The following is a 12,455-nucleotide window of genomic DNA, read 5'->3' on the forward strand; positions in this document are numbered from 1 at the left end:
TAAGACTGTCGTGGTGCCGATAGTAGTTTCAGCTAATGGTTTAATAGCGAAAAGCCATAACCAATATCTTAAGAAGTTATCGTTCAGGTGTTGGATCAAGAACCGGATATAGTATTGCTTGAGACGGCGCGTATTGTGAGGAGGTTTCTCGCTCTGGAGGCTTAGCCTTACCAGTGACCCCTGTAGATATATATTTTTTAATTTTTTTATTACCCTATTTGTTTGTGTCCAGTATAAATAATAATCAGGCAGCCAAAGGGCCAAACGAACATATGGGGTTTAATTATAAATACATCAACCCGAACTCATATTATCCGTATCAAAATGTCATTTACTACCAAAAAAAAACCTCCAATAAAAATCAGTTGTACCAACTGCCAGAAAATCGATTTTAACAATCTTCGATATTACACATATCGATCACATAAACATCAGATATCGGTAAGTATATTAACAATGACTATCATCCCAATAATCCAATGCGTTATCACTTATCAGTCGGGCTCAAACCACAAATAATACGTCATTCATAAATGATACCACCCTAGTTTGTTTCACGCTCCATTGAATTCTGGAATTGTTAATATTTTATAATATTTCTTTTGTTTAATAGTACTGTATAAGTTATTTTTTAGCTTCACGCTGTATCCCGCACATAGCAGGGTAAGCAGAGAGAACCAGGAAACCTAATGTTAACACTCCGTTCCCCATTAACACTTACGCACCCCACTTTTGCCGAATTCTTAAGGCATTGCGTGTTGAGTAGCGGGTCTTAATGCCGCTCCTTGCTACGATACCAGAGCCAGAAAAGAGAAAATATTGTGTTATATGTAGGGGAGAAAGGGACCTTTGAACAGAAAATTGGTCAACCATCCCCTGCCTCCCCTACATTACACATAATATTTCAGATACAGTTTGTAACGCTTGTATACGTATTATATTTTTATATGGAAATAGAGTGACTATTAGTGACTACTATCTCTTTGCCACCTGTAATTGAAATAACACCACAAATGACAAAATTATATGAAATACAACTCCCGCATCTTGCGGGGAATTCAAGGACACTACTGGGTGGCCCTTCCTAAGTTAACATTTCAGACATCATATATATTTTTTTTATATTCGTCATCGTAATAACTATGAAGGATCGCTAAATATCTAAGTAGTGTCTAGTGTCATAAGTAGTGTCTTAACACTAGGTTCTCTCTGCCTACCCTCCTGTACATGAGATACAGCTTGAAGCTGTAAATAAATATATATACGTAAATGGAACCTATGACCATCAAGTTATAACTTAAATTAAATATTACTTAGAAAGTAAAGGAACAAAACATTACCAACTAAAACGATATACTCTACATAATGCACAATATACGACTGTGGCTCCTTTCATGCAACTGATAACTTATCATTTTAATGTGAGGGTTATTGATAAATACTTTCTACGACAACTGATTTACATGTAAATGTTTATTGATTTTTTAAATATATTTTTTGCTTCCTTCATAGCGCAGTGGACAAGTCTTACTGCTTCTACTAAATTGTATAAATTTACTTAACTTTAAAAAACGAATCTAAATCTAAATCACGAATTAGGGAATATATAAACTAGATTCAACTCGCCCAACTGTGTAAAACAAAGGGCTAAATATTTAGTAACATAAAGCTTGCTCCCACACTCATACAGTTAAATATTATGACGTTATTTATTTTTCACTATTTCTAAAGAAAACAAAATGTCACAAAAAATGTATAGAGCCAGTAATTATTTCTAGATCACTATCAATAAGAAACAGTATTTACCAGTGTGTTTATAATTGTTCTATGAGCACATATAATTGCTTACCTTGATACTATATTCATGTACATATAATAATCTTATCAAAAGTGATATAAATTGTATGGAGGAAATACATAAGTTGATTTGTGTGATAAACAATCGACATTAATTATTATATTTGAATGTGTAAAAAAATTATAATTACATCCTATTAGCGCAATATTTTTTTTGGGATTATCGAAAATTATTAGTTGTTAATTAATATTTTACAAATAGTCGAGTTAAGCAATATTTATAATGAATACTTGTAAAGGTATATATATATTTTTAGTTTAATATATCTATTTTAGCTATACACTGTACACCGCACATAGCGTGGTAGGCAGAGAGAACCTAGTACTGAGACTCTTCCCCAAGCACCTCCCAGTCGTCGAGACATTACATGTTGAATGGCGGAAATATAGAGCGAGTAAATGAAAACAACTCTTTCCCCCCAAGTGGGAATCGAACTCACAACTGGCGTGTTTACAGTAAGACGGCTAACGTAACCGAAATATATACCAAAAATCTATATACAAGAAACAACTATCTAACTAAGCTAGTAGATATTCTGTAAGTCACTGAACTATTACCATATTCAATGTTACAAACGGAAACATGGCACGGCCTCTCATAAACGACTACGTACTCGTATATATGCACTAATGCACAAACTTGCATAACTAATGCACAGAGGTGACGCTCCAACTGATATAGCCTTATCTAGATACCATCAGATCCGTGTACTGATAAGGAATATTATTAATTTGATTAATTGATTTGATAAGCTGAAGGGTACTTTAAATGTAATGTAGGTAGTCCTTCAGTTATTTTATTTCTTGTTATTATGAATTGTAATATAATGTTAATAATGCGTAGTTATACTTTCTTTTGGCTTCGCGTTGTCTATCCTGAGACAGAGAGAATCTGAAAACATAATGTTAAGACACTCCTTTCTCATTAAGACACTTACGTTTCCCTTCAATTCTTGAGGTGTGTTATTTTATTCGTATACATTAATATTCAATAACAAATTTAGCCTATCTATTTGTTTACATGTATATGCTCATGTAGACAGACATGTGTGGGATAGATGAGTTACACTAATGCTATAATAGCAACAGAATTGATTTAAGAACTTATGCAAAGTACAAATTATTATACTGTGAGTTGTGACAGACATTTAAAAAAATTGTAAGAATGGAATTTTACTAAATATAGGACGTAGGATTTTTGTAAAATAAAAATTACATATACATTGTTATAATTAATATGAAGGTGTAAATAACTTTTACAAAAAAGTATTTAATAATACTGTGTTGTGAAATTTGTTTAATTGTCTAGAGAGCTTGGATGGTTTCAAACAGGCGCGGGTTCGAATCCCACTAGGTTCAAATTTGATAAAATAACGTTAGTTTATTTTAGAAAAATAAAGTATTACATATCATCAACATAAACTTAAAATATTAAATAGTAGGTACACAATAAATAACTCTTTAGTTACAAACACAAACGATTTAATATTTATGAGAAATCAACCCAACACTAAAGACGATAGTAAACCAGTATGACTATTCCAGTCTGCCTATATCTAAAACAATAGTTATAGAGGCCAATGCAACTTCCTACGCGAATACCTAGATAATTAGCCTTACCCACGTCTAGATATGGCATGTGAAATTAATATTGCAATTTATTCTTGAGATTATGGTAAATGCATGGAGTATTTAGTGTGAAGGCTTTTTGATAGATATGATAATTTACTTAATGCTGAGAAAATGAGGGAATAGTTTAAAATTTACATGTAATATGACAAGGGCATATGTTAGTGTTTGTGTGTATTTTGCAATGAACCGTTTAAACGTACGTAATCTATGGTAAGCCATTCTTACTGACTTTTTCTTAAATTTAATGATATCTCCGTACAAAAACATTAAAACGACTATTATACATTGTCTCCAAAATTGGGCAGGGCGTGGAGAACGGAATATTTTAACACTAAGCTCCCTCAAATATATGCGGAACAAACGAAGCTAAAAAAGCAACAACTAAATCATCCAGTAAAATTTAAAGACAGCAATATGAAATTCACACCAAACAACGATATCCAGCCGTCGTGAGATCCATTCGCAACTCGTTACGAACAAGTAAGTAATCGAGATAAAGAGACAATAAACTGAATCAGGCGACATTAAAGATGGCGACCCAAAAGGAAGACGGTTAGCAATAAATACTAATTAACCAAATGTACGCGCAAGGCTAAATTAATATGAGGATTTGCGCTAACATATTATTAATACAATCGTGGTATATTTAATTTTATAATTGTGTTACATTAACAGTGGATAAAAATATTTAAAGTATCACATATGTAGAGCAGCGAGTGGATTTAAATGCCTAAGTGTGAGCCCACTGCAGGTTTATGATTTTTCACTAAGACTCTATAATCTAGTGTTATAACACTCCGTGACCCAATTTACTCGGAATTTTTGTGGCATTGTGTGATAAAACTAAACGCTACAAACCTGTTTACCAGAGTAAAGTCAAATCCACAACTACTGCGTTAAGTCAGACGTTGCTTGTCCCATATGAATGATTCTTATCAGAATTTCACACTAGATCAGCATACTTTAATATTTATATCTCATAATGACTAATTTATCTAATGTAAGGAGCAAAAGTTATAAAATATATGTAACTATATACAATAATAATATTAGTTACAAAACGTTATTTTAGTTTTTTTTAACTGTAACTTGATAAACATTTAGTACAAAATAAGACCGAAACCCTCAGGAATCGTCAGTTTCAGTTAAGGCCAGTATGGCGGACGGAAACGGATGGCATCAGACAAGAGATCGTTGTTCGCTAAATATAGACGTGGATTTGGTGCGCGGGCGCATATTGGGAGAAATTTATTTTATACATCATTGATTATTAGTGATTAAGGTTGTTTTTAAATAGAATATTTATTTTTAATAAAAGTTGAACAATTTAAGGAAACTTCTGACTTATTATCATTATTAGACATAAGATAAGAATAACTAAGATCTAATTAATCTGTTCCTATATAATTGTTATAATATGTACTATTAATAAACTGATATACCTAGCCCAATTTCTTATAAAATTAAATAAAATAGATTACAAAACTATTCTCCCGTAGTAATGTTCTCTGGAACTAGCACTTATCCAGTAATCATCAAGCGTACCATAACCACAGCGGAAATGGCTGAGGCACTTACTTTTTTCAAAAGGAAGGAAAAACATATTCGCTATTTCACTAAGAAGTTTTTAACAATTTAACAATTGACGTGCCTGAAAATTAGTTTAAAATGTGTACATTAAGATGAGTTAGCAATAATCGAAATCAAAGGCCAGGCAGGATTTCTACAATATGGTAGGTCGTAGCCACTTTGCCTGTTCAAACAAACAACATAATAAAATGGATTTTGTTGTTATGAAAACATTTTCAAAACTCAAGCAGGCGTAGCACCGACACGATTTAAATCCAATTCACGAGCCGTCAAATTGTAATCTAAAAGAAATCGAAACTCAAAAGAAAATTGTACGCACAAAGTGTATTGTAATGGCATCACGTACGATAATCGATGCTATTATGACATACAAAGCAGAATTGCACCTAACTATAATCCAATATTTATACGATCCGTGACTGTAATACTTTGGGAATCTTGTACAAATCTGATTCTCTGTCTCGTTCTTGCCGTTCAAATTAGGAGACGGAGAGAGAAGGATGAGAGATCCACACATGAGCGTCATTTGTAGGTGTCCAAGGAATGTTTGCACTCCCTCGCCTCTCGGGTCGACAGGTAAATTCGTCCACAAAAGCAGTGGGAGTTCTTGTTTATTATAAGAAATACCTGACTGCAGGTAGACGTGCATTGTGTACGCGCCCCCTCCTAGCGAATAATAGAGTTTTCGGAAATAACACAATGACTACCTAATTTATGTCGGCTGGAATATTATTTTACATAAATTTTCGGAAACGTACCTGAGGCTTTCTTCCCAATTTTTTGTATGGCGCTCCGACAATCAGTGTTTTGGGTGACGTTAGTCTCGGTTCTTGCGGTTGATTTGTTTGTTTTACGGGCAATTTGCGATTATAAACATGTTTTTGGGAAGTCCGCGATTTTATCTCTATTATTTGTGACCATCCTACCACTAATTAAGTAGTTTAAAAATTAAAGTGAACAGTTCCGATGTTAATCTACGCATAGTCGAACATAACGAGGTCACTAACCGCTTCTCCTTATGAATATTAAAACCCGACACTTGGAGCGTATAAAAATCCGATGCAGTCGTAAATGGTATATTATCAAATTCTTGACGTAAAATGATCATCAACGGGAACGAGCTGCGCCGTAAACATGACAAATTGATCCGTGTGAAGTTCTGTGATAAAAAACTGGTTCAAATAGTAGCCTAGAGTGTGGGCGGACATGAATAACGCCAACATTATAATTCGTTGAATTTCGTTACATTGAAAGTGTAAAAGTATGAGTAGCAAATGCAATATGTTGCAACTTGCAAGTCATTTAATTTATCCGTATTACCGAGCTTGTAAAGCTCTTATTCTAATCTAAATAAGGGTCGTTTCAAGGTTTATTTCATCCGTTTATTTAAGTTGTTTTCTACGTATTTGTTAGGTATTGACAAGGCGCACTGACTGCTGATCAATATATAATGCATTCAATGGTATTGTACTTTAACGCTATGAAAACATCAATAGAGATCTACCTGAAGTAAGCACCTGCTGGCATGTACGAACGAGGGTACCATCAAATTTTTATAGTAAAACTTGTGTATGCAATTTTAAAGCTTCTTGAAAAAGAAAAAGGTTTTATTTGTATAGTCGTTTTATTGAATAGTGTAAATCGAAGCGCCGCGTGAAGTAATTCTTTAAATGATGTTAGTATGAAAGTAGACAATACAAAATGCAGAATTGTCTTATATCGTGTAATTTATGGTTCAACCGACCACCTATGATGTCAGTTACAATTTAATCGTTTCCGTTTTTCGAATGAGCAGTATGCTGTTTGGCCCCAATGGCTTACATGCAGCGTCACCGGGCTTAGGAAGACAGAGCTAGAAGAGCTCTAACCTTAGCTTGGTTACCGCGAGGACAATTTAATATGACTACGTATTTTTTCCAAATTGTCTTCATTTTTGTATCCTCACATTTTATTTATCGACAATATTACATTTAGTGTACTAATTTCATACAACGATGGAAAACATGAATCTATAATTAAACTTACTTCCTGTTTGTAAACGTAGATTATGTTATTAAAAAAAATAAACGTACTAATACTATATCAGGTTGCTCATTCCCCTCTAATAACGATGCAATAATTGAGACATTAAGATTGTTCCGATAGAAAGTTTTATGGAATATAAGGTATGCTATAATTAGAAACACTAAAACCACTTACTTCACTTTCAGTCCAATCTATAAGACTAGATTTTTCTTCTAGAAGGTTTTCTGAACTTCTCTTCTCGTCTTCTCCGTCACCTTCGTCTTTGAATACCTTGACCTCGTCCGTGGAGCCCAGGTCGTCGCCGCCCGAGCTCGCTGCTGAACTCGAGTGCGCATGCGGCATTTTCAAGAACCTAACGCCCCAACTTCCATTATCCCATCCTTCAATTACACATACTATCTGTCATCCATGACCGAAAACTAAATTGCCATTTTTAACTATTTATATCAAACACTGAAGATTTGTCTTTCTATTAGATTTACCGTTAACATTTGATAAATGATTAGGATTATTGTTTTCCACACTTACAACTAACTACTAGGCAAATGTTTGGTTAACTAAACTAAATGAGATCACAGATAACTTTTGTCAGGTTGAACTTAAGACGCTAAAGTTGAGGAGTTCCATCTGGTTTCGTGTTGAATTGCATCTGCAAAAAGAAAAAGAAAATTAATAAACACATTTCTTTTCACTTTAAAAATAAACACATAAATTAAAATGTTTTCTTATATTTTTCGTTGGTTCCAGAAAAATAAAGCAAAAATTAATGAAATTACGTAAGCCAAGTAGGCATCAGCCTAAATTTATCTTTTAATTCGCCGCATTGTGCTTCCATATACAGGTCAAGTTGGCTGTCAAGCACTCGTCAAGTCCCTGGCCTCGGGCCAAGAGCCTAAGAAAACCCGAGCGAACCAAATAACATATTGGCTTTGGAGCGAGTCGGACAAATACGCCCATCCTAAAATGTTTCACCTCCAATCAATAGTCATTTATATTTATAATGTTAGTAATTAACATATCAAGTCAGTGAAATGTTGCGAAAAGACAAAACTAGACTTAAACAATATTAAGAATATTGAAACATCAAGATGTAATCTTATATTAATTTAATATTATAATTTATTTTTTAGACTTGTGTCTTGCTTGCAGTTTTACCCGTGAAATAGACTATTATTATACTAGAATAGCGAACGTATATTAAAGGAAGGCGATTTTATTTATAGTAGATAAAAATAATTATATCTAACTAATATTTTTTGTGCCTCAGACTACTTAGAAACAGAAGTTCTAGCATAGTTTATGACAAACCACATTACATTGTTAAATTATACATTGTCGGAATTCAAAGTAACAGGTGAACCGAAACTACTGATAGGGCTTCGCTAGGGTCAACAATACTTATGATTCGAATCACGATCATATAGGCGCCAGGGAAACCGTCAATTATGGTAACAGAGGGGATACCTTAATAGTTAAGCTATAATATGGTTGCGTATTATAGTTGTTTGATGTAATCTACATAAAAAAAGAATCTAGTGATTCTCTCCAAATGTGGTAAAAACCATGAAAATGTACTGCTTCCAAATACTTGTTTATTTTAATTAAATATGTTTATGTAATTCTAGCATACTATGTTTTCTTGCAGTATAATTCGCACAGTATTCAAAGCGTCAATGATTCGCTGGTAACTTTATCAAAATGGGCCAAGACTTATCAAAGTTATCGCACCTTTAACTAATCTAGGTAATATTGTATATAACTAACTATGTTTAAAGCATAGAGCAAGCCCGTAAATTATATCTAATATAGAGAAAATTAAATAACTTCTCATTATAGGCCGTCGTGCCGCTGTGATATAAAAGCAAGCTAACGTTGAGTTTCACCACTCAAAACGCTATATCTCTAAAAATTTACTGGAAACTTGAGAACGGAGTGTAGGTTCTCTAAAAAAGCGTTTATTGTTTTTTTATTATTATATAGAAATCTCACGAATTTTCTAGTAGCTACTGTTATTACATCGACTTTCAAACTACCTGCGTTTACGCATGATGGTTATATTTATCTTGTAACAAGTATTCATTAGTATGAATTAATGTTGGGAATTGATAATTAAGCTTATATTATAGAAATAAATTAGTTTAAACAGCACTTATCTTATACCATCTGTGGTACTTATATTTACATATTAAAAAAACAATGCTGTGAAATCTGTTTGTCCATTCAATTTGTGGAAATTAAAGTAGTATACGAATGAAGAAAGAAAAAAGAAATTTATTACTATTTTAGTGCTAAGTATCATTTAATTTTTAATTTTTACAGTTATAAATTAAATACGTTAAAAATGTTAACTTACTAGTAACCATTAGAAAAATAATTGTAAAATTAAAAATAGGTAAATAATTTTATATAAGAACAATCATTCCCCGAGTAGCAATCAAAACCATAACCACCCCTACCGTTTACAATCATATGCTGTCAACCACTATGCTATAATTATTAATTTTATATCAGGTTAAGAAACGGGAACCTAGTGTTAAGACACTCCCTTCCCAACAACAATTTTATTTGATAAACAAATAACTTGAAAGCTTCCAAGACCGAAGCTCTACCAAACTACACTACCGTCAATCACATCAGCTAAGGCAGCGCACGCGCATCGTAGAATGCATTTGTCATATTGGTATGTGCACAATGAATGTGGCCGACACGTTTGAACGGAGTTATGCATGACAATGTGCACTTGTATTTAAATTCGAAGCCATAATTACTTCTCTCATGATAGTAGGGTGAGATATTACTTACTGTACCTTAGACTAAGGTGTATTACAAGCTTTAAAGCTTTCTCAAACTATGTTTTTATACTAATTTTAAGCACACAATGCGGTGTTTAGTTACGCCATTCAAGCACGTGTTAACGAGTGACGCACAGTGTCTCAAATTCAGAGAGTGTTAGCACTGGGTTTTCTCAGCCTACTCGGATGATAGGCAGGATACAAAAAATATCAAAAGCTGATAAATTTAATATATGCGTAATATATATATAAAAACATCTTTTGTTTTACAATTTATGTATTTATTAAGCGATAATTTTCTCATTTATTCAAATAATAAGTATTAAGTATAATATATAAATTTATTTTTTCACATTTTATGACCGCTTTAATTATAATATTAGCCGTTTATGAACCACAATAGAATTTACTAAGCGTAAAATTAATTACTTATAAAACTATTTTGGGTTGATGAAATATAGAGTTTTTCCCTTAAGAGATAAGAACTAAATTCCTTTGTATATTTAAGAATTATACATATGTATACGTATATAAAAATTATATCTTTATTTCCGCAATGACCGTGCGTTTCGTATTTGATTTTATATTATATCTTTTATTGCCTATTATGTGTAGCTCAATATATTAATCAAGTCAGTTTTACGGTTATTATAATAACAGGTAAAAAGATTGAAATTAATTTTACTTATTCAAAGATATTATAAATCATAATTATTTAATTTTTATTGTTGAAGATTATAAGATTAAATGACGCACAAATTCGAGATATTGCTTGTTAAGTGGTGGAAATAAACGCCATTATTCCAAATACGTTTTCCCAAGTGTAAATCAAACCCACGACCATATTCTTTAAAGTCAGAGACTGTGTCACGATAAATAATATTAAACGTGTAAAATTAAGCCTATCATTTACTAACTTTCATTAAGAACAAAACAACTTAACTCAAACTTAACTTAGTACTACACAAAAATAATAGAAAACAGAGAACTGTCAGCTATAGTTAGGTTTCTCACTAAAACAAGTAAGGTGCCAAGTGCAATCCATTCAGGGATATACGCCAACTCGTGGGTCGGATGTGGCGCCATTGCGGCAAAAACAACAAAACAATCATACTTAATGCTTATTTTCATGTTCTATAAATCAAGAATAATGGGAAATAATAATTCTCTGTCTTAGTTGGTGATTGTAGGAACTTGCTGACTTAAGCATTGGTGACATCTATCTAGATTCTAGATTATATTTTTGAAGGTTTTTTTCTGTTCTCATTAGAACATATAATGAACATATATGACATTTCATATAATGAAGATTTTTCGCCTGATACAGTTGATTTCGTTAAGGTACTACTTCATAATTCTAAATGTAATAAGTAGTTGTATTAATTATTAAAGCAACAATTCACATAACAAATAAATTTTGAAAGTAGCATAAATAATCATATTAGACATCTCATAATCTGATAAATAATCAATTTGCGTGAAATAACTCTTTGATTATTTTATTAATATTATCTTTGATTTTTTTATATATCTAAAAATGATTCACCTGTCGACCCAGCTATTAATTAGGTTTAATATTAAAGCTGTAAACCAATATACTGAGGACATCATTGCGCAGTGGATGACTATAGACGCTATAGTTATAGGTTTCGATTTTATGGAAATAAATAATTTTAATTTCCCCGCTGTATTCAACTAAGGCTCTGCCATTCAATATGCAATATCTAGAATTTAATATAAAGTGGGGATCGGATTGTTTACATAAGATTCTCTCTGCCTATCCTGATTGGCAGAGACGGGAGAAACTAAGCAAACATATATATATCGCAATATATTTCGACTCGTAAACAGCCAGCCTTATATAACAATGCTCATAGAAAAGAGCATTAGCATAGCAAAACTATAGTAGTATATCAAACGTATGATCTATCATTAGTATCTCTCGCACTGGTGAATATCTGATGAACGACCTGGATGCGTGGATTAAATGCCTTCGTCGTAGACAGTTTTTAGAGCATAAATATATACATATTTTTAAATTTTGTTTGGGTATCAGCATTTTCATTTATTTTACTATATTTTTTATCTCGCTATATTAGCTGTGTGTTCTCCAACGTGACATTGGCGAAGCGATCTGTGTGTGAAAGCGAAGAAATAAAAATAATTCATTACCCCGAGTAAAAATCGAACCCCCAAACGTCGTGTTGACAGTCAAACATTGCCGCTGCGCCATAATGACCTCTATTTATAATTAACTTAATATAAAAAAACTATAACAATCACACCTATATATATACACAGCATTATCTCATATTAAACTCATATAAATAAAATATAATACCTATGTAAGGCAAGTGCTAAACTGTGAATGGTAATGTATAACCTTGCTTTGTAATGGTCTTGCCATCGAACCCATCGGTTTTATGGTGGTTTTTACGATTGCCACGCGAAACCGTTGTTACGAGTGTTTCTCTAAATGATTTCTGTTTTACATGATTTGCAACAGCTTTCGACGATCAAGATTTATGTACTTAATAACTGTGTGGAGCAGTGGTGGGC

At 32.6% G+C, this 12,455-nt stretch overlaps 1 protein-coding gene across 7 annotated transcripts in view; it reads right to left on the reverse strand.

The window, feature by feature from the left end:
- pan (transcription factor pangolin) overlaps nucleotides 1-12,455 on the reverse strand; it is a 122,795-nt gene that overhangs the window by 92,246 nt on the left and 18,094 nt on the right. For all 7 annotated transcript variants that reach the window (XM_085202139.1, XM_085202137.1, XM_085202140.1 and 4 more), the window contains exon 2: nucleotides 7,279-7,753. In XM_085202139.1, coding sequence (XP_085058265.1) covers nucleotides 7,279-7,446 — 168 coding nt within the window. In that variant the 5' untranslated portion in view covers nucleotides 7,447-7,753. The remainder of the gene's footprint in view (nucleotides 1-7,278; nucleotides 7,754-12,455) is intronic.

This window comes from Heliconius melpomene, chromosome 18 (genome assembly GCF_056956725.1).
Source record: "Heliconius melpomene rosina isolate 202511_hmr_F chromosome 18, ASM5695672v1, whole genome shotgun sequence".
In the NCBI taxonomy this organism is placed as follows: Eukaryota; Metazoa; Arthropoda; class Insecta; order Lepidoptera; family Nymphalidae; genus Heliconius; species Heliconius melpomene.